This window comes from Lemur catta, chromosome 10, assembly GCF_020740605.2.
Source record: "Lemur catta isolate mLemCat1 chromosome 10, mLemCat1.pri, whole genome shotgun sequence".
Classification (NCBI taxonomy): domain Eukaryota; kingdom Metazoa; phylum Chordata; class Mammalia; order Primates; family Lemuridae; genus Lemur; species Lemur catta.
In genome coordinates, this window is record NC_059137.1 from 23,490,176 (window position 1) to 23,513,461 (window position 23,286).

Below are 23,286 nucleotides of genomic sequence, written 5' to 3' on the forward strand. Positions count from 1 at the left end.
ACCACAGGATAAAGTCTAAAGTTTAAAATCCTTAACATAATTGATTTAGATCTTTTGTTGTCTGGCTCCAAATCAACTTTTGTTTTGTTTTAAATCTGTTCCTCTTTTTTTTTTTTTTTAAGAGACAGGAGTCTGGCTCTGGCATCTAGGCTGAAGTACAATCGCATCATCGTAGTTCACCGTAGCTTCAAACTCCTGGGCTCAAGCAATCCTCCTGCCTCAGCCCCCTGAATAGGTGGGACTACAGGTGTGATCCACCACAACCAGCTAATTTTTAAAAAATTTCTTTTTGTAGAGACAGGGTCTCGCTATGTTGTCCAAGCTGGTCTCGAATTCCTGACCTCAAATGATCCTCCCGCCTTGGCTTCCCAAAGTGCTGGGATTACAGGAGGTGTGAGCTGCTGCACCTGGCCCTTCAACCTCCTCCTTTAACCTACTCTGGCTTTATTTAAATACCACAAATGTGTAAAGTTCTCTACTCCCTTTGAGCCTCTCTGGGTGCCCCGTCCTTCTCACTGAAACAATCCCAGATACTTGGTCTTTGAAAATGACTACATCATTTTCAAAATAACCCCTATCATTCATTCTCCATCTTTTAATGCAAAGAAACTAAAACAAAAAGAAATATCTTTTTTAATATCTGGGGAATGGGGTTTATGTCTAGATAACCTTTCAACTTGATAGATTTCTCCTTACTTATGGCATCTTGGTTCTCAGTAAATTTTATTTGCCTTAAGGTTTTAGGGTTTAAGGTTCCAGCATGTCACCAGCATGATTTCTACCAAAGAAGGAGAAAATTATATTTTTCATCACCTAATGTTGAATCATGAGGTTGAGTCACATAAAAACCAGCTGAGTCACTTCTTCTGGCATGAAACGTGAAGTAGTGCGGTAGGAACTTAGTAATATCTCCATTCACAAAATCAACGCCAGAGCTGGATGTACTGACCCTGGTCATGAATCGTCCAGTCTGGCTGCTCAGAGTAATGTGTCAGCCTGTTCCCTGATCAAGAACCTGGAGGCGGGCTGGCCAAGCACTACTCCAAAGGTTTCCAGGCATGAATAGAAAGAAAATTGCATTTTGCATCACTTGCTTTCAACCCATGTTGTGATTCTGGGAAGACTGGGCAGCTACTTCAAATGTTCTAGAGATAAACTGGAAGGAATGGGGTGCACATATGTCATTCTCATGACTGACTGTGTTCAATGTGACATCCAGACTGCAGCAGAGTGCCGACTTGCACGGATGAACTCTCATCTCCCTGAAGGGGCAGGGAGTCAATCCTATTGGGTGGGGGATGGGAGAGGGGCTCAGCATAGCATGGAGGGAAGTGCTGGAGAAGTGGGATAAAAATTACATAGTACCAAAGTACCTCTCCACAAAAAAATTTGTAAATTACAAAAGGAAAAGGTACCTTTACTGTGCAGAAGCCTGGCAGACACTCCCTCAATCGTGTGATCAGAATTAATAGCAGATATCAGAGTTAACACCTGCCCCTGCAACAGGACAAACTGATACCGTGAGAATACAGCATCAGCTCTGTGGTATTCTTGCCAATGACGCACAATCTGCATGTGAGCACGTGAAGCATCAGGCTGACCCAAATGGAGGGGCAGTCTACAAAATTGGGGGTGATGGGGCATCGTGTTGGCAATTTACTCTTAAATGGATTAGAATAAAAAGATACTTGTACTGTACTTGGGAACTTTTCTTTATGTTTGAGATACTTTCAAAATTTAAAAACCAATAATGAGAAGAGTGACCTTGTGTCACTGATGAAAGCCAACTGTCAAGATGAGATTAAGACCTGACCAAGTTAAATGCCAACAATTACCACTTTAGGGCAATAATTCTTAAATTATCTCTGGTGAAGGGTTAGTTTCTCCCCCACCTCACCCCAAGTCCACAGTGGACCAATACTGTTGTAAAACACAAAATCCCACGCTTGGATTTCAGAACAATAACAAATTGCTGTAAGAGTTTTCAAATGCTTACTCTCAAAGCCTGAACTTAGCTCAGAATGGACCAGTAACAAACAGTTCCTGGACTGGCTTGGACCACACTTTGAGCAGCACTTCTCTATGGTTAACATGCATGGATCTCTGATCGCTGTCATATCCATGTGGGAAATCAAAACTACTGGTCACACTGTTATCCATAATGGTAGCAATGATAATTACCACCCTAATTAATATCAACCATCTATACAAAGTATTCAAGAAGGCGACTGCCCAGGCCCTGCAAGCGGATTAAAGACCTGCTTTTCCTTGTAGTAATTCAACTTCTCTAAATGGGTCTCCTGACAAGAATGGATGAGGCCATCCCTGATTCCAAAGTAGTTGCTCTGTGGTGACTTAAAGGAAGACAAATCTAATCACACAGGAGATGGACCAGGACATCTTCCATGGGTCAATCTGCAATGCCAAGTCATGACTATCATCACTGGGAAGGGACCCAGCATTGAGAAGGGGTTAGTAGAGCACGTCTCCAAAATCGGATGGGTTGGATTTAACTACAGATACCTCAGGTCAAGCTGCACACTCGAACACAGTCCACACATAGCCATTCTTACTGGTTCTGGGCCACCAATAGCCCCTCCCTCCACCAAGAGGCAATCCTCCAAATAAAAGAGAACAATTCTCTGTAACAAACCAAGACCAAGGCAGAACGACAAGAAAGGAGCTATTGCATCCACTGGGAAGTGGCAAACTCCATCCAGCCTCAGGGTTCCTCCAAGGGCACTCTAACACTCCTGTTACATGCCCCCAAACACTGAAATCCTCATGTCAGAGTCCCGTGACACTTATTCCAGACACACACAGAAGAGGCTCCAGATAGAAACCGGTATGCTGGAATCAACAGTGGCAAATTTCCACACCATCTGCCTCTGGTACGAGGTACCTCACCTGGGGCAGTTTTGTAGCTCGGTGTTCTGGAGGGCAGCGATGGGGCATTCTTCGTCCTGGGGCTCGGTGTGCTCTGCAGGACCTGCCTCTGCCTCTTCAGCTCCTCTTCCCTTTCCTGAGCTGCTCGGATCTCTTCTTCGATCATGGACAAAGTCCGCTGCTTCCTGGACCTCAGTTTGAAGGGCCCAACCATCACGTCGGTTTCTTGAGTGGCCAGGAGGGAGGCTGTGCTTCTCAGCTCGGCGGCCTCTGAGTACTTGCTGAAATAGCCCCCTTCGGGCCTGGTCTCCTCCATGTTTATGGGGCCACTGGGCTGCACAGCTGGCAGCGGCTGGGAGGGCCCCCTTTCCCTGAGCACCCTGTCTTCGGCGGGCAGAATCTTTGGTATGACATCCCTTTTCTCTTGTACAGGCGAGGACACCTGGGGTGGCTCAAACATGCTCTGAGGCTTCTCTGAGCTGGAAGCCCCAATTTCAGCTTCCTCTAGAGTTGCTTCGGGTCCCTGCTGTCCGCCTCCATCCTTGTTGGTTTTGGATACAGCTTTGTCCACCTGCTCGGCTATGGCTTGTTGAATGGCATTCTGCACCAGGAGACCAGCCTGATATTCCAACGGGTCATCAGCCGACAGAGAGTCTCCCAGGGTGGACGAAGGGGAATAGAAACCATGATCACTGAACGACTTGGAGACACCTTCTCCTCGGCCCTCTGAGGGGTTGTCAGTTTGTGGAGTCTGGGGCAGAGAAAAATCAGCCAGTGAGTTTTCCTGGAGGGCATTGGCTGTCTCATTGGAGGCGCCACTGTCACTGATGTTGTCCATGCTGAAGTCATTGGACAGGGTCTCCAGGACCGTGGTATCTTGGGACCTCACCGACAACTCATCCAAACCAGAGTCAAGCTCCTCTTGGGTCAAGGAGACATTGACCAATTTTGAAAACTGATCCAGGATCCCATGGTCATCATCTTTGACCACGGTGAGGACCGCCCGGGCGCTTGTAAACTCTCCATCCTCCGCCCACAGTTTAGATAAGGGCCCCCGTTTAGATGGCTCACTGTAGGGCCCTTCCTTCCCCTGGGGGGCTGTGCTGCCCTGGCCTCCTCCCCCCGACTGGCTCTCCGGGGCACAGGGGGCCTTGGCTGCTGATGCGTTACTGTCTTCTGGAGGTGCCCCCACAGAAGCTGGTCTCGAGACAGTCAGTGGCTTGTCAGAGTTAATTGACCCCAGAGGCCTGTAGAAAGGCTTGATGGAGAACAGCCTGGGTGTACTCTGGCCCTTGGCCACTGTTTGCCTGGAAGTCTCCATCTGCTGGAACTGTTTGCGAGCAGCAGAGAAATCTATCTGCTCTGTGACAATGTCCTCCTTTGCTTTGTCAGTCAGGCTTGGACGTTCATAGGAGGACGCAGGGGCTGGGCAGGGCTGCGGTGGGGGCCGCTGCTGCTGCTGTTGCAACTGCTGCTGCAGCAGCAGCTGTTCCTGCTGTGCCCTTCTCTCCTTGCGCTCCTTGTACTTTTTGTGGGACTCCAGATGTTCCTCGTCCAGCTGCTCCTCGAGGGTCTTCTCCTGGGGGGGATTCCACCACTTCGCCGCGATGCCAGGATTCTTCTTCACCGCCTGGCTGCGGATGAGCTCCCTCCTCTCCTTCTCCAGCTCCAGCATCTCTTCTGAGGGCCTCACTTTCCGGACACAGTATTGTTCCTTCTCATACTCATCCTCCTCGAAGAGCTTGGAGGGCTTCTTGTCCTCGTGGAAGGCACGCAGCTCGAACTTGGCCTCCTTCTTCAGCGTGGTGAGCGTGAGCTCCCCGTCTCGGGAGGAGCACCCAGAGCTGGCTGAGGAGCTGGGGCTCATGGGTGCCTGCAGCCCGTCCCCCAGCCTCTCTCGGGGCTGGCCAGGGGGGTGGCCGTTTGCTCTTTCCCTGTCTGCCATGGGGTCAGAGTTGCTTTGACTGAGCTCAGTGTGGGGAGGCGCCTGCCTGCCGGCTGCTCTCTCAGCGGGCTCTGGCTGGAGGGCCACGTGGGCAGGGGGACTCAGGCTGCCCACCGGGATCGCTGCACCAGGCTCCGGGGACGATGTTCCGTTGTAAGTTCCATCCACAACAGAATCACAGCAGTTGGCTTCCAGCACCTCGTCTAGATACCGGATCTCTCTGGCCACATCGTTATCCAGGGACTCGTGGTGATCGGTGAGGAGGCCATTAAGCGGGGGTGAATAGAAAGGGGAGGTGTGGTCCACAGAATGTGGGGTGGAGGTGATTCCAGGAACACTTTTACATTCTGCAACAGACACCTCAATTTCCATGTTTTTGTGATCTGGGGAAAGAGAGCTGGTGGCAGGCTCCGGGAGGTTGGCACAAGAGTTGTCTCTCTCCTTTTTTAGCCGGATATCATCCTCGGGAAGCTGAGGAGGCTTCTGGAATGAAGAGAAAACAAAAGTCAGGGTTGAATGCTAATCTTTTATGGCTGCAAAAGCTGAGAAATTCACTCATAACTAACAGGAAGGAAAACTGAAACTTCAGTGACAAGTTCTTTTAAACAGAGATTTCCCTTCTACTAATCTTTTACATATTCATTTTGTTATGGTAATAAGTGCCTAACCCTCTCCAATTTACAGATTCCATTTTGTTTACTGGTTGTTCAATACATGCTAGTTCCATTTTTAAATTGTACCTTCTAATGTGGAAGAGATTATATAGTTATTATATTAGAGCCTTCCAAAATATTTCATAGCAAAACTGCTGCAGGCTATGTAACAGGACTACTGGTATGTCCCCAACTGTATAAACAAGGTCCTTTGGCATGAACAAATCTTCTTGAAAACATATGATTCTCCGCCAGATGTAATGCAATTATTCTGGAGACAAGAAAACTCTTGGGAAAATCTTTCCAAAATAAAATACTGGAAAACAGTAGATCCCTTCAATGGCCCCTCACAGGCTACAGTGCCCATTGCCATGGCTGTAATTGATCATGTGTATTATAAACACCATCACCAAAGACACTGACTGCATAGCTCTGTTCTCTGGGATTGCATCCAAACAGTACTCCTTAGTCACAGAGTGAGTGTTGCTTTGCAAACCAGTGGCCAGCAGCACCTCACCTCCAGTTTCTAAAATGCTCTATGTGTGATATCTCCAATTTGTGGTTAAATAAGAAAACCATATCTTCCCAACTTTTTAAATGCATCATATTTTCCCACCAGTTATCTAGCCCATGTAATTCTATTATTTAGCATTAGTAAGATTAATTTTCAGATTCTAGGATGAATTTTTTTTTTCTTCTCAAAGGACTCTGGTTTACTTCAGAGAATCCCAGCAGTACATTATGAATTTAAGTTGAGTTTCTTTCAAGGATTTCACTAACACTTTGGTCAGCTTTGTTTCCCTGTCTCGTGTTTATAGTGCTTCTGGTATTATTGAACTCGTACAATGCAATCATTGGCAGATGGTATGATTTTCATTTATTTAAGTTTTCAACAATTTTAAAGCTTAGAATATAACAATAAAACACCATTTTAGGATGATTCTCAGGGGATTAATTTCAAAATCCTTCCAAGGAAAGTGAATAATTCTGGATTTGTTGGTGAGACTCAAGAAAACATGGAAGTTCACCTTAGGTACTCTACATTGCTGTCAGAATGTTGAAAAACTCTCATGGCTATACATGAATCGGGGAGTTTTCTTCAGTCTTGGTTTTCCACATTCCCCTTCAGACTTAAATCAATCAAGTAATATATATTTCTTCTCTAGTAATAGGCAACAATGATGAGTATTTCTTCTTTGTCAACACCTTCTGGTCTCTGATGTTCTTCTAGTCTAGGTCTTGTCTTTGGCAAAGTCTGATACTTAAAACAATTAATATTTATAATTGCTCATGTCTTTATTTTTATTTTTGACCATCATCAACTGTAGTTCTTTTATCTTTAGAATGAACTAAAGCAGCATGTCAAGAAAGTTTTTACTGCCATTTTAAACTATTAACTAAACTTTTTTTTTGGTAAAGCAATTGTCAGTAATTTCTACTCATACATCATTAAGAATTACAGAAAATTTGAATGCCTGGAGCTTATTGGCTGCCAATCAATTTCAAGTAAACCTAGACCAAAATTAACTCACTCCATGGAAAGTTATTACTGGAATAAAAAAGACAAACAAAGAGAGATACATGGTACTGCTATGGTGAGAATAAGATTACCCGTGGCACCCCCACCCCTGGCTTCATCTGGCCAATAATTTACTGCTAATATTCTTCACAGGAATAGCATTGCTTTCCTTCTATCCCTTTTGGCTTTTGGGGGGGAAAAAGTTGGAGAATAGTAGGAAGCCACTGGGACTGAAATGTGGTTCAAAATCACTGCTCTGCTGAGACATAAACCACTTCAGAATAGTTGAGAAGAGGAAAGAGGGCAATGTAATATTAAAGGAAGCTAAAAGGCAAATACTGTAATTCTGTAGTTCATTTATTCCTTAATCCATTCATTAAACATGCAGGCAACTTATTCTGCAGGGCTATAATGATATCAGCAGCAACAATAAGCTCCAGGAGACAGTACCCTTTTCTTAACAAAAATTGGATTCCCGATACTTCCCAGGGAGCCGTAAGTCTATTTTAGAGTTTACTTAGTCTGGCGAAGTGAAGAACTTGCCTCTGTGTGTCTCTTGCTGCTAATTACAGAGATAGGGGTGACTGGGCTTATCTCCACTGCATTTCCCAAGCACACTCTGGCTACTACACCAGCATTGTCCCTTGCTCCTGAATGTTTCACACTTATGCATTTGACGATAGGTGAGCAGATGTCCTGTCAGCGTGTTCTTTCTAGAACTCAGAAGTTACATCAGCTCTTTCCAAGGCATGCTTTTTGAACTAGAAACACTGTTTCAATACAAAATTCTAAAAATCTGAAAAGAGCATTTGACAGCACATTTTTGCAGTATCCAAAAAAAACTGCCTTTATCTTTGAGTCAGAAATGATAATAAGTAGTTAAGTCTTCTGTGATCTGTCAAACTGAGATTTTAAAAAATGCTAATTACTTGTTAAAAAGTCAGTTTTGGCGTGCCAGTGTAATTTGAGATGATTCCTTTAATATATATATTTTTAAAAAATTAGACAATGGAGGATGTAAACAGGAAAGAGTTACGTGAGGCAAAGTCTCCTTTTTTCCATAAATTCAGAAAATTCTTCCTGACACTCAATTTTATCTACTTCAGAGAGCAGCAGCTCTAAACCCTAATCAGGGTAGAAGTACTTAAAAAGATAAACAAGTCTGCATTACTGATTCACTACCACACATCAGAAGTCCTGAGCTTTTGTAAAGTTAGACAACAATTATAACCAAAGAGCAAATTCCTGAGTTCTACTGTCAGCAGTAAGAATTTGCCTTCACGCATGACGGCCTGATGTGATCAAAGCCCTCGGTGACGACACCAGGTGAATGGAAATGGGCTGGAAATCCCACCTATCCGATTTGGCAGGAGTCTGGGCTTGGTATCCTTAAATGATGTCTTGTTTAAACCAATAAATGCTTACTGCTCCCTTTGAAGATAAGAAGGACCAGAATTTTCTCCACGCTTCAGATAAGATGGACCTGATTGCAGATTCAGATAAAATGCATATTCATTAAATCAGCCGGAAAGTCCTTTCTGAAATAAACTATGTCCCAGTGCAAAAAACAGGAAGATATGAAAAAAAACATCAAACTGGATTTTCTAAGGTCAGAGAAAAACTAGGGTGCTAAGAGGCCTGGGGGAGATCTTTTGATTGGCCCAGCTAACCCCGCAGGTGGAGCCCTAACACCCTCACACATGAACCTGCCCTCCCACCAGCTTCCCAGAAAGGCTAGCCGTGGTTAGGATGTCTACAATTAACTTAAAAATACTTGGGTAGAGACAATATAATGCAGCTGTGTGTTTCTGAAATTAGTGTCAATTACATTCCAGCGACAGGCAAGGATGCTAATCAGGAATAGACACTCCAGGAGTGGTCAACTAGGATCTAATCAGAGAGCCCACGCTCCACAGCTGGCTTCCTCCAGGGCTTCAGCTCCCTCTAACTCCCAGGGACCCCTGAAGCTTTGCTAATTGACATAATTAAAGTGAGAAATGGGTTTTCATTAGTGAAATTAGTGGCTTGTCAATTAGTATAAGGAATGTTAGAAATCTGTGAAATTGGTGGTTTTCAAATTTGTGGATTAGAGATATTCCCCACCTTTTCATGAACAGGATACACAAAAGAGTGAGCCCTTTGGTTCATACACCCTTAGGGATTGTGCTTGAGGTCTGAGAACTAATCAGCCCGTTTCTAGCCTTTGGTTCAGGGGACTTTGATTATTTAACACCCATTGAACAGAACCCTGTCTTTGTAAAATTGCCACACTGGTTTTCATACAAGGTGGGGTTGGAGCACCTAGAAATTTAGAGAGCTAAGACTTCTTTATACCATTTTTTACAAATATTTATTTAATAAGCATCTGTCTACATGCCAGAATTTGGTCCAGGCCCTGCTTTTCATATAACCTGGCAGTAAGGTTGCATCCAAAGCTGCCATTATTTACCTGAAAGTGTTTGATAGTTATGCAAAGCTAATTTGCATGGCTTAATTTAAAACATAGGCACCTGGGTCTCCTTTTGCCATCTAAATGATGCAGAAATACTTGAGCTTTCCCAAGGTGAAAAACATAAAATTAATAAATAAAAATTACATGATGCAGAAAACACGGTAACTCAGAGTTTGGAGTCCAAAGATTAGAGTCTGGGGGTCATTTCTTGGCTCTACCTATAAAAGTTTGGTTAAACCTAATGGAAGAAAATTATAAACTCTGCAGAGAATATAACCCCTTTGCAAGCAGGGCAAATAATATCTCCCAAACCTGTTTTGAGGATTAAATTGGAAAATGTATTTAAAAGTACTACATAAACTGGAAAATAGTCAATGCAAAAGTTCATTATTATTAAGCCATTTTACACCGAGGTACACATGACCAATATTAAATTTTTTCTGGGAGCAGATTGACTTTCTTTTGGGGAACGAGTAGGAAGTAATGGGGAGATTTTGGCTTTTAGAAGAAAAGAAATCACCATGAGGAGATTAAAGGAAAAAGGCTCAGGAGAGACTAAAAGTCAGACTCTTAAGGCAGCTCTCATCTCCCTAACTTTTCCCCACTCCAGAGATCCTTAAATGTGAATTTTATTTAAAGCTAAGCAAAATTAGGAAGATGCATTTGTTGCTGCAACAAACAGAATAACTTCATAAAATGTCCTTAACAGTCAAATCCTGAAGATGCAGTAAGTAGAATGAACAGTTGAGAACCATCCAGACCTGGGCTCCAGTCATATGGGAAGCAGAGGAGAAGTCACACATCAGATAGAAGAGACCCTGGTCCATCTCCAGTGCTCAGTAAATGTATGAACAAATGAGGCAGGCTAACAAGCCTGTCCTGTGCACACACTGTAAGTGTCACGTCCCCATTCTGTTGTTGACACATGTCTAATAGCTCATCGTTCCACGGTACGTGCACATACATGATGTCAGCGGATGCCCAAAGCATGGCCCTCTGTTAGACAAAAAAGGCAGGGATTTTACTTCTGTTTCAAAACTTTGAAATAAGAGGTTTAGAGAAATAGAGGGACTTTCCCCAAGATCAAAGGATTTTTACCGTTTGAGCTAGTCTCTTATGCAGTTCTCTGCTTCCTCTGACAACTTCCCAGAGGTAAAATATCAAGATTTCAGGTCCATGTCATTGGAGCGGACACTGTGGGGAAAGGCTGTAACTCTCCACCAACACGACAGGTGCAATTCTAGAAGCCTGTTTAAGTTTGCACAGAAAACAAAACATCAGGGTCTGGATTCCTGCCCCGCTGGGCAATGGACACCAGTGTGCTCCTTCTGCCCAGGGTCCCTGGGCCCACAGCTAGGCATATTGTGAGCAGAAAGAACTTGAAGGAAGTGAATTTTCCTTAGCAGGTCTGCCTGAGCCCCGGCAAACCCCAGAAAAGTGTCTTCTGCTGCAAAGACAAGCAAGAAGCTGAAGCTTTGACTCACTTTAAATGCCTGCTGTGCTCACAGCGTCTCCTCTTCTCCACCCCGCATGCTGTTAAGCTTGACAGCGTCCCTCACCCACCGTGACCTCCCAGGCTCCTAGCCTAAATGCACGATGTGACCCAAATTACTCAAATATCAGCCACCCGCTGCACAACCAGGTTTCTCTGCTCTGAATAACCCAGATTACTTCCTACTAAAGCCACGGTATTTAAATTAGAAATGCTTTTCTCCAGATAATAGGTGACCCGATCCTTTAATCCAGTTATCTTTAAATTCCACCAAAAGTACGAACTCACTCTTGGCCTAGGAACAGAGGCATGGCTATAGAATAAGACTTCCTCATAGTCTTAGTGAGAAGAGAGCATCTTCGTTTTCACTTCTCACCCTCCCTCTCTCTTTTATAAGTCACGTTTTTAGTACATAGGGCACAATTACTATCACAGCAAAAAAGTGGTTCCATGGGCCATGCATGGCTGTCTTGAGGAGAGATTTTCCCGGATTCTTAACTTTCTGGCTGAGTCAGGATGTCTCCAGCAGGAAGGCCAGCGGGAGGAGGGGCTGCAACCTGGCTGGCGGACAGTGCTCAGAGACCCGAAAGATGCCTGCATCAGCTGAACCTCCTCAGCCTCGAAGGAACCAGGTGGAGCTACAATCAGGAGGTTCGGGGGGCCTTACTCCCCAAACCCAGGGAACCTGACGCACATGGGAGGGGAATACAGAGGTTGAAGAGGTCAAAGCACTTTCCTGCAACACTACCTTCAATCCACAAGCACATCCTGAGACCCTGCAGAGTGACATGCCCCGTGCCGGGCCATGGGAGGTCCCCAGAGCTCTGAGGCGATCCCCTACTCCCAGCAAGGAGCTTACAGCCTTGCAGGGAGTGAGTACCAGGTCACATAAAGAGAACAAATAGCACAAGGGGAAGGAAGTGCTGCAGCAATAACTAGAAAGAAAATTCCAGCCCTATTCAACAGTGCAAATCGTGCAGGCAGAGAAGAGTTTATGAAGAAAGCTGGGTGCACCAAAGCTCCTACACGGGCTGGCCTGCAGCTCCTCAGGCCCTGCCTGCTGGAGACTGCAGGACAGAGCAGGGGCTGGGACTCTGAGTGGGCCCCTTTCCCCTCCCCGGAAGGCATGGCGAGCAGGGATGTCTGAGAACTGCTTGCTTCCTTGGTTAGGCTTCCCACCTCCAAGTGGGAAGTGGGAGAGAGGAGCCCCGGGTGATAATCCGGGCCACATTCCAGTCCTGAGTGGCCTTTCCTCTTCCACCCCCCTGCAGAGCTTCTTCCGGCTTGTAGAACCAGGGCCCTATGTTGACTGTGGGAAACCCGGCGCCAAACCACTCCCTACAGAGGCCAGAGACCCCCTCCTGGCTGATGGAAGGCAGCCGGCCAGGTTTCAGACCCCACGCACTCCTGGGGCACAGCAGGCTAAATTTAGACCAGGCAGGCTGGGTCAGAGCTGTGACCCCTAAAAGGGGCTGACACTAACAATGCCTCATGGGTTTCCCTCCACTTATCTTCTATGAAGCCATTACAGCTAAAGGTGACTAGGGCAGTTCTAAAAAGAAAACCCAACCCTTTGATGGCCAGGAGTCGCTGTTCCTGCTCCTACAGGCCCAGCCTTTTTTTTTTTTTTTTTTTTTCTGAGAGCTTCTAAGGTATTGGCCAAAACAATAATCACCATTCTGCTTTTTTCTCTGGTTTATGCCTCAGGTACAGGCTTGAAGACAGGATGAAAATACTTCTGGAACCCCCACCCCACATACACATACACGCCTTCATTGGAAACAAGGCTCACCTATGTCTTGGTTCGCATTCCTGGGGCAGGAAAGTGGTCAATGTCTCATGTGATGGAGTCTCCCCAGCACCACAGCCTGGCCTATTAATAACCTCCCCTTAGCCCTGCCAAAAAGTCACTGGCTCACATGTCAGGCTGCACATCTGGAAAATGTTAAGGTGCTATTTGATGAATACATTTACAGCTTGGGCTTTCTGTGAAAGACACTGAGGATGGTGTGCGCGGTGGGGCTGGGAGGTGCAGAGGGAGGAAAGGAAGGAAGCTGTTCCTTTTCCGCAGCAGCTGATGAAAGGGTCATTTCTTTCAGTCACTTGGAGACCTGCTCCTTACAGGAGTGACTGAGAACCCCTGGGAATTTCGGGGCTTCCCCTGAAGAAGCAGGGATGCGAGTTTCATGTTTTCCTCAATGTGAGACACTCAGGGATCTATCCAGAAGTCGCCGGGTGCTGTTCCCACCAAGGGCCCTTTTCACTGTGAGACTAGTTTGCAGGGAAGTCCCCAGCCCAGAATAAACCGAGATCAAGGCCACACATGGAATTCTGGCTCCCGCAGCCTGAAATTTCTAGGGTAACCAATTCTTCAGAACAGAAAAGCAAGCCTCATTTTAGTTCTTTATAACTTAGCCATGTCCCTCGGTATAAAAATAGTTCAGGATCTTGGGTTCATTCCTGGCCAACTGGTCAGGGCAGGGAGCAAGACTGAGCACCGCTGTGGACCGGGCAGAATCCACGCAGTTGAGGCAGAGCCTTGAGAAAAGAGAAAACAGTGCCAGATGCATCTGAGGTTAACCCTCTGTCCTCAGAGGATTCTGTACCTGTGAACAAAGCTAGTGAGGTTTTCCTTCCATCGCCGTGAGGCCTCCAAGAGACGGGGGCCGCACATTGCCCCCAAAAGGCCCAAGTCACCCTGTGACTATGGTGAGTTTCACAGCTGTAGACTAGTGAGGGGAGTCTCTTGAACAAACACACAATGATGGCTAGAAACCCAGTCACCAGGATCACTGGGTCCCTTGGTCCTGTTCTGGACAAGGGCACACACATGGTCTCTGACAGACACACTCACGCGCCATCTCCAAAGCATGATCTGCCACAGACGACGTGTGCAGCTCTGCACTGTATGTGCGGGAGCTTCCTCTTTGCCTTGTAGCATGGAAGCTGAAAGTTTTACAAGATCTGCAATCAATCAATCCGTCAAACAGAAGCAAGACACCACCCCGAGCTCAGCTGCCCGCTCCTTCTCTAGCCGGGAAGGACTCCACAGCACAGCATTACCGTGCAGGCTCTGAGTCCCACCTCCACAAAGATGCTGGCCTCAAAAAGGATGCCTTTCAGATTAGAAAGAAAAGGACAGAAAGATAGGTCAGCAGACTCGGCTTACCCTGCCCAAAGCTTGCGCCTCAAACGTCCTCGGTGAGAACTGCCTGCCTTTCCAGACAGATTCCTGTGCGCACACTGGCTCAAGCTGGACAAATTCCTTCCAAGCCTCCTGACGGAAGCCTGTGATGTCACCGCGGGCCCTCCCTCTGCTCCCTAAAAGGCCATTCACACAAAGAAGGACTTTAACCCCCTTCTGAGAGGCCTGGCCCCTCCCAGGGCGGGCAGAGGCATTCCCGGCCCGAGCAGCCCTGGCCTAGTCTGCTTCTGGCACTCTCAGGGCTGAGCGGGGCGGCAGGAGCCAGTGACACTGACGAGAACCGGTTACCACTGTCTTCTTGGAAACTCACAGATGGGCCTTGGGACAAACATGGAATTGATATCCCAGTGGTATTGAGGCAGCAAAAAAAAAAAAATCTGTAAGATCCTGTGGGAATCTCCTGTTAAATAGACTTTTCAGGACAGCGTGTGTGTGTGTGTGTGTGTGTGTGTGTGTGTGTGTCTGTGTAAAATAACTGATGCCCACTGTAGAAAATTTGGAAAATAAAAAACACTCCTCATCCTGACACTCAGAGAAAAAGTTAATATTTTATTTCATTCTGCTGTCCGTCTTCTCAGAAATACATATTCAATATAGTCGAGATCAGACAGTATAGGCAATTTTGTGGCCAAGGTTTTTTTCAGCCCACATTATCTCACAAACACTTTTTATATTATTCAATGACTGTTGTAAGACAGTACTTTAAATGGCTACATTATGTCCCATGCTGAAGCGGATGGATGAATCTGAAGTCAGAGAAGAGGCTCTGATTTCGAGGAATGCCTGGAGGAAGCAGCTCCACCACCCCAGAGCTCACGGACAGTCTCCTGCCACAAAGCAAACAGACCCGCACTGCCAAGTGTCACCACAGCATCAGATTCGATCTAACGGGGCTTTGACTTCAGCGTTTATCAGTGCCCCCTGCCTGGACAGCCCCGGCCCCCCACCCTGACTCCATTGCCCCCACCTTGTCCCCCGAACTCTAGGTTGACTTGGGAAATTGGGGGCATAACTTAGGGTCTGGCTGACCAGAAAGTCAGTCAGAATTCCAGATCAGTTCACTCCCAGGAAGTACTCATTTTCTTCAGGCAGATGGTAGAGAACGAAGAGAACTGAGATTTACAGCAAGCTGGAGAAAGGACCGCAAATACCACGCACCATCCTGCGGGGCCAGCTTATTTGGGGTCAGTTTGGAAGCAGTTTATCCTGGTGAAGTGGAGTAAGTGAAAGATGGTGCAGGGCTCGCCTGCGGCCCGCAGTTTGGCCACTCCCGGTACCCTCCCAAGCTCTTTCGGAAAGGAAGCCAAAAGATACAACTACTTACAACATCTAAATGACATTTTTCATACGCTGAAATTTATTTAGAAATATCGGGGAGTTTCCCAATGACTGACCTGATGGCACCAAGTCACCAGGGGTCTCCATGGGAACTGCGAATTTATGCTGCCCTTTGCAATAACTGGAATGCTCAGTTGCGCAGCCAAAGGCACTTCAAGATGCTACTTAACAGCCTCAAGTAAAACGAGTTGAGGAAATCACACACCGAGGGATGACACTGCTCTGCCAGAGACTGAAGAGCAGGACAGGATCGTCCATCCTGAGGTGCCTTCAACCAACGAGGCAGGCGTGGTACCAGGACCTGACACGTTATCTCACCTGCCCCTCACCTGTGAGGAGATTTGTAGAAAAAAAATTGTTTTGGACCTGCCCTGTTCACAAACGAAAAACGTTGTATGTGCCCTTAAAGTGTTTCCCAAGTGCGAGGCATGAATACGATCTGGAGTCTCAGAGATGCCATGATTCACTGAATACTCATACACACACACACACACAGAGACATGCACACACATACATGCACACTGTTACGAGTTGAATTGTATCATCCCCACAAACTCATGTTGATGTCCTAACACTCAATACCTCGGAATGTGACCTCATTTGGAGGTAGGAGTCTTTACAGAGGTGATCCAGTTTAAGTGAGGTGATAGTGTGGGCTTACTCCAGTGCAACTAGTGTCCTTACAACAAGGGCAAATTTAGACAGACATAGAGGGAGGACAATGCGAGGAGACACAGAGGCAAGACACACATCTGTAAGGCATGAAGAGAGGCCTGGAGCAGATCTTTCCCCTCCAGTCCTCAGAAGGAACCAACTCTGCTGACACCTTGATTTTGCACTTCCAGCCTCCACAGCTGTGAGACTGTGAATTTTTGTTGTCTAAGCCACCCGATTTGCGGCACTTTGTTACGGCAGCCCTAGCAACCCGGTACACACGCTCACACATACACACTCATGCACTCATATTCGTGCATGAACACACATGAACACACACACACACACATCTCCCTGACCCCCTTCCCCACTGCAAAAATAGGGTAGAGTTTAGAAAAACACTCTGTGGCAAAGTCACAGGTAGATACTCCAGACAAGCCAATTATACCCAGAGGCAGAGGGAGAAATTAAACCGCAAGCCAGCTTTGGGCCACCAAAGCATAAACAGAGCCGTCCCACATGTGATGACAGCGGAGCCCCCAGACAGAGACGATCGGAGCGGAATTCAGCAGGCAGCACCGCGCTACGGCTGGCACTTCTACCACCCTCCAAGCACAGGCTGAGCTTGGGGTGGGTTTTCTGCAAATAAATTTGCCAGTTAAATTCTCTTGGTGCTGTAACCTGATCCTCTGTTTAGTCTCTGAGGGTGCCTTGCCCTGAGGGAAATGAAGCTGTGTTTTGCAACTTGGTCCTGGTTGGCTGGGAAGCAAAGTGCAATTTGTGAGGGCCTAGCAGCTGGGGTCTGAAGGCAGTCGATGCCACTGTGATCATCATTCAGCAAACATCTACGGCGCACCTACAGTGTGCCAGGTCTGTGCTATATGCCCTTGCACACCTTCTGGTCAATCCTCCCATCAACAGCAAGCTGGGGGCTCCCACCCACTCTGCGGGAGGGGCAGACCCAGCCCTTGGTGGCCAACCCTTCTCCAGGGTCACCCAGCTGGTTAGGAACAGCTCTGGCTAAAAGCCAGATGGCATCTCTGCTCCTGGAAGCCACTCTGAGCAGCTCGGGAGGGAGCAGACCCAGGAAGTGTGCTGGGCTAAAACAAAGGGGTTAAAAAGGAAAACTGAAGAAGCATTTGTAAGTAAGGCAGCAAGAGATGGCTTTGAAACCACAGGCCTGCTGTTAGGGAGCTTGGGGCGGCCATGTTTCCTTTCTGGGTCTCCGATTTTTGGTCTGTAAAATGAGAGATTCCAACTAGGTTAAATCCTCAAAAGTCACTTCTCCTAATCTCTGTAATTCTGTCATTTTAGCATGAACTTTAGGCAAAGGCGAAGTAGTTCTGAGTGGGCAGTGTGGAGAGAAAGCAAGCCAGCAGAGCGAGCAGCAGCTGCCTTTGAAACCCGTTGAGACTTTTGCCAAAAGGGAGTTCAAGAGTTCCCAGAAGGAAGCTCAGCTCTTAGACATTCCGCTTGTCAGAACTTTATCTTTAATGGAAAGATTTTATTCTGTGAAATGTGACCACCTTATTTATGATGGTTACCAGTCACTAGTACCTGAGGGTGACAGAATGTTCCAGAAACAGATTTGATGGGGCCAGCAGTGCAGGGTGGAGATGCTGGCTTCAAACACTGTCAAGACCCGGCACTTTGGTGAAATCGCAAAGTCAGGAGTCAGGGAGGTTGGCATGGAAGCTTCCCTTTCCCTGCTCCCTGGGGCACAGGGAAGGAGGAGGTACAGCTTTTCCTACTGCTTCAAGGCCCCATTTAAGGCACACAAAGAAAGAAGCCTGGGCCTCAGCACCGCCACATGCCCAGTCTAAGTGGCCACAACTGCCCCCACTCCTCAGACTTGACCTCCCCCCCTTACATTTCGGGTAGGTTCCTCCTCCAAGTCCTATCACCAAGAGACCCCACATCTCAGCATGGAGCTGGGTCTTTAAAGCAATTTACACTGAGATGTGAATCTGATGGGAATATTTACAACTTAACACAGGAGCTTGTTTGCCCATAGGAATCCCTAATTGGGGTAAAGTGTGAGAAACTAAGACACACTCAACCCTTAATTTATTAAAGGGAAATTGATGAGAGAATGCAAATAGGAACAGTGACTTCCCTTAGAAAGGCTTGAGGAACATTCAGACCCAGCAACACCTTTGCAGGCTCAGAGCCCTGAAAGCTACAGAGCAGAAGGTTGGGAGGACTCCACAGAACATACAACCATAGGGACCACTCAGCTGTGTCACATACCAAGGTCTAGTTTATTTCTATAAGAAACATTATTCTACAAAAAAAGAAATAGTTGCCAACTCCCAGGCCCTTGCCCTCCCCACTGCATCCTGCGTCTCCCAGTGTATCCTCTGTCTCCAGTGTTGCTGCTCAGAAAGTAGGCTTTGGGAGAGAAGAGGGTCTGGATCCCTAACGTGGATTGTAGTTCGTTCCAGAACCAGATGAAGCTAGTGGTGACATTTAAGGGAAAGGGCTAAGAAGTCTAGCAGGCCAATAAGGCACCTCCATCCCCTGACATGCACCCCACTTCCACCCTGAGTCCCTCTCTCAAGGATCTTAGGCTCAAAACATCCCTAGTGTTGACTGCCTCGGGCACTATAGTCTTATCTCCTGCAAGAGCATTGGGGCCATCACAGTGCATGGTGGAGGACAGAGCTTTGCAAGAAATGCACTGCAATCTTATCTATAACTGGGAAAACCTAAGGGTGATGAAAATCTATAGTATAAGTATCAGCATCTGAAAAATATGATTTGCATAACTGATAGAACACTATGCAACCTGTAGAAAGGATATTTATCATAATTGCTTGGCAATCTGGAACAATGCTATATAAATACATATGTGCAAAAAGCTGTGTGCAGTTCTGGTTAAGAATTGACTTTGGTATCCAACAGACCTGGGGTCCTCTTGCTCTGTAAATGGCATAATATCATTCCTACTGCAGGGAGCAGTTGTAAAACATGAAGTGCTCACCACAGGGCTTGTTATACAGTAAAAGGACTCAAGGAATGATGGCTCAAATAGAAATAAACTGAGAAAATATTTGCAACACATACCATGAAGGCTTAATATTCATAATATATAAAGAGCTCTTGCAAATGAACAAGAAAAAGACCAACAACCCAAACATAAAACTAGACAAAAGATATGGATACTTCACAAAAAGAAATATAAATTATTCTTAGACATACAAAAAGATTCTCAACTCCACTTATTTTAGAAGAAATGCAAAATAAAATTATGGTGGAGATAAATTTTCCACCTATAAAATTTGTTCTCAGCATGTGAGGAAAAATGTACCCTAATCCAATTCCCTGAAGTTGGATGGCAATTTGGCACTAGGTATCTGACTTTAAAATACACAATGCCTTTGGCCCAGTAGTTCTATTTCCAAGAATTTATACTACAGACATCGTGGCACATGTACAAAACGATCTATATCTAAGGATCTCCAATGCCACATTGCTTGCAATAATAAAAGACTACAAAAAAAATAACCTACGTTAATAGGGGACTGATATATTCCTAAAATGGAATATTATGCAACTTTAAAAGAATAGGACAGCTCCCAGCTCTATGGGAATTGATATACAATAATTTTCAACATCTACTACTGAGTAACATGTGCTATGGAACATTGTATAGAGCATGACAGCTCTGATGTTAACAGAAATGAATATGAATATATATTATACACGTACATTTTTATTTGTATACATGCACATATGTATGTATGTATATTTGCATATGTGGAAGGACACATAAAAAACTGATAAAGATTTCCTCTGGAATGGGGGAGGAGGGACTCAATAACATCAGCAATAGGTAAGCTTCTTGTCACTGTGTCCTTTTCTGCACATTTTGAGTGTTCGAACATGTGTATATGTTAACTTCCGAAAAAAAATAAAACATAAAAATACAGACATGTGAGCAAGAACTAAAAGCAAATATGGCCCCTATGATGGGCAATTAGGCACCTGGGGGAGATTAATTCACTATCTAAAAGTCAAGATATCATTTGTATATATACTGTTTGGAAGAATCACATCAACATGTTAACTTTTGTTGCTATGGTATCAATGTGTCCTCCAAAGTTCATGTGTTGGAAACTTAACACAACACTGTTGAGAGGTGGAACCTTTAAGGGGTGATTAGGTCATGAGGGCTCTGCCCTCTCAGCCCTCTCGTTCTCACTCGCCTTTGCTCTTTTGCCCTCCAGCCTTCCGCCATGGGATGGCGCAGCAAGATGGCCCTCGCCAGATGCGAGTCCCCTTGACCTTGGACTTCCCAGCCTCCAGAACTGTAAGAAACAAATCTCTATTCTTTTTAAATTACCCCATCTCAGGTATCTCAGCAGCAGAAAATGGACTAAGATAGCTGTTAACCCTGGAGAAGAGGGATGGGGGAAACCAGACCCTGAAGTGGGAATGAAAAGCTAAAGTGAAGTCTATAGTTTTTATTTCACAAAGATTTGTATTATCAAACATGTGCTCATATTGTAATAAGAAAAAGCAATGGTTGGAAGTATCATGCATAAACTAAAGTTACAAATTTGAGCTTTGTATATACTTAGACTTTAAAAGGGCCAGGGCTTATCTCTTGTTAGGTTTTGCAACACCTCTTGGTCTCCACTTTCTATCTCCCTACTGAATAGTGAGTCCCTTACCCAGCTGTGATGAACAAATGTGTATCAAAATTTGGCCTTCTCTCGAGGAAGTTGTGCTTCCTTGCTGTAATACATCACACGTTTAGGAGCAGACTCTCACTATACACAACTATATGACAGTGTAATCTTCCTTTTTCATTGAAGATAAGTAATTGGCTCACTGCCATACATAGAAATTTTCCTTCCATGGGCTGCCTATTCCCAGAAAAGTTGTGAAACACACTGAATAACTAAATTTCTTCTTGGGAGTCAAATGTCATAGAATTTCACGAACTATGTCACAGACAGAATATGTCATAGGAAAACCCCAGTGAAGATTTTTCCAAGGACTGTTCAGTCAAGTAAAGGAAAAAGTTGGAGACTGACTTTATTATTCTAAACAATAGTCATTTTTTGCTCCATTCAACTTCAATGTACAGTTGAGTCAATCTAGTAATCACCTCACCCACTTACAAGTCATACACACTCAGGTTTAATGATTTTGAGTCTATTTGTTGTTTGTTTTAGTTAAAGTATTTAAAAGCTTTGAGTAAAGTTTTAAAAATAGTTATTCTGCATTTGCTAAATCTAGTCATCTGTAAGCAAAAGCACTATATCTCTTACTAACGTTAAAGTGAATGCTGGGGGTTGGGACAGACAGTAACTCTGCACTCGGGCAATCCCAAACCCTAGGCCCAAGTGCCAATTCTGCCTGGGGACCCCTGCCCTTCTGCCACCCAGTCCCTAGCCCTTGGGTGGGGCCTGGCAGGCTAAAGGTCAGCAAAAAGACTCAGACTAGAGTGGAATCCAGGGAACAGAACAGGCCTCTCTCATAGATTCACCCACCATGCTCTTCCTGCTCAAAGGCAAGTGCTAATGGCAAGCCTTCACTTTCCCTAGACAGCACTCACAATTCCAGAGGAGAGAGGAAAATCCTCAAAGTTGCTTTTTAAATGAAAGAACTGTTGAGTTCTAAGGACACTTAACAAAAGGACCTACCACTTTCCAACAGGAAAAAGGTTTGATCTGATTGAATCTGCTACCTATTGATTGCAAGGAAACTGGTGGCTGGCTATAAACGGTTTAGAACCGTCTGCACAGAACAGCCCCATTATCACAGATATGAGCGTCACTATGAAGTGTTACCCACTCTGGGAACTCATGAACAGTCTTTTCTCAAGTTTCTTCAAAAGCACAAAGCCACATACAAAGCCAGACTGTGCAGCAAACAGACCTCTGATCCAATTCATTCTGACACACTCTGGCAGGAAAAGAGAACTCCAGGAAAGTCCAGATGGTCAATCTCAGAGTTCTGCTCCGCCAGCGCTAAGTAGTGATTCTGGATCAGGACAGGCACTGGAGACACTGGCTTGATGAAGAGGAGGACAGGGTGGGCAGCCAAGGAGCAATGAAGACTCAAGCCAGGCTCACCCAAATTTTCTGATTCCCATCTCATGCAGCAACCTGACGTCACAGTCTACGTGGGATTCTGAGCCTGGGACCAGAGGTATGCTTGTGGTTTAAACCAAAAGATATCTGTCCTTGACACTGAGGGCCCGACCCCAGTTCTGATCAAGATTCTGCCCCACCCTGAGGCAGAGTAGCCAGGACCAGGGGAGCACGGGGTCTCACGCCTCTCGTGCCCACAGCTCTGCTCTCCCAAGCCTGCCCTGGGGCAGCTCTGCTGGACCACACTCTGGGAAAAGTTTGAGCAGCCAGACCCTGGGGCCAGCTGAGGCCGGTCACCTGCTTCCTTCCACTGCTTTTGTGGCTCTGAATGCCAGGAAGGAACCTCTGCAGGAGAAGGAAGGCATGGAATTGCTCCATCCACCCCTGGGATGCATGATAAGCATAAGCCAGCAGGAGTATGGGGGGCAGCAGGGAGTCGTGAGACGGTATTTGGCTTTGTGCAAAGAAATGTGCTGCTTCCTTCACTTAATGCCAACGAAACCCGACCTCTCCTCCACATTTACGAGGAATTTCTCTGTCCAGCCGTGCAATCCCAGGAGCAGAGCACTGTGTTTGAAGGCCAATAAGTAACACTGATTGTGGAAACAGGATATAGTCTAAGACCCATCAACAAGGAAAGGGGTCGCCATTCGCCTACACAAAGCCTCTGCTTCATCCTGTTTACCCTCCAGAGACCCCCTTTGATCCGGGAGCTGCCTGCTGCTGGCCATTTTGCTTCTGTGGCTTTAGAGCTTTAATTTCTTCTCCATTTATTTATGTGTGGTATGGTGATCCAGTGGGAAGAACAGGGGTCTAGAGAAAAGAACATCAGGGTGTTTGAATCCTCCTGCATCACAAACTGTGTGATGCTTATGCAAGGGATTTTCTCCTCTCTGAGACTCAGGTTCCTAATCTGTTAAATGGGTATAATAATTACTGAAATGAGTTGAACAGTGCCCACCTTCAAAATTCACGTCCACCTGGAACCTATGTATGTGACCTTATTTGGAAATAGCATCTTTACAGATGTAATTTGTT

At 45.8% G+C, this 23,286-nt stretch overlaps 1 protein-coding gene across 3 annotated transcripts in view; it reads right to left on the bottom strand.

Annotated features, from left to right (window-relative positions):
* The window catches only part of PALM2AKAP2 (PALM2 and AKAP2 fusion), a 307,655-nt gene that overhangs the window by 24,946 nt on the left and 259,423 nt on the right, over positions 1-23,286 (bottom strand). For 2 of the 3 annotated variants that reach the window (XM_045562526.1, XM_045562525.1), the window contains exon 7: positions 2,908-5,314. In XM_045562526.1, the coding sequence (XP_045418482.1) occupies positions 2,908-5,314 (2,407 nt within the window). Of the gene's footprint in view, positions 1-2,907; positions 5,315-14,116; positions 14,254-23,286 lie in introns of those variants that run through there. The other variant, XM_045562527.1, reaches the window with a different exon arrangement.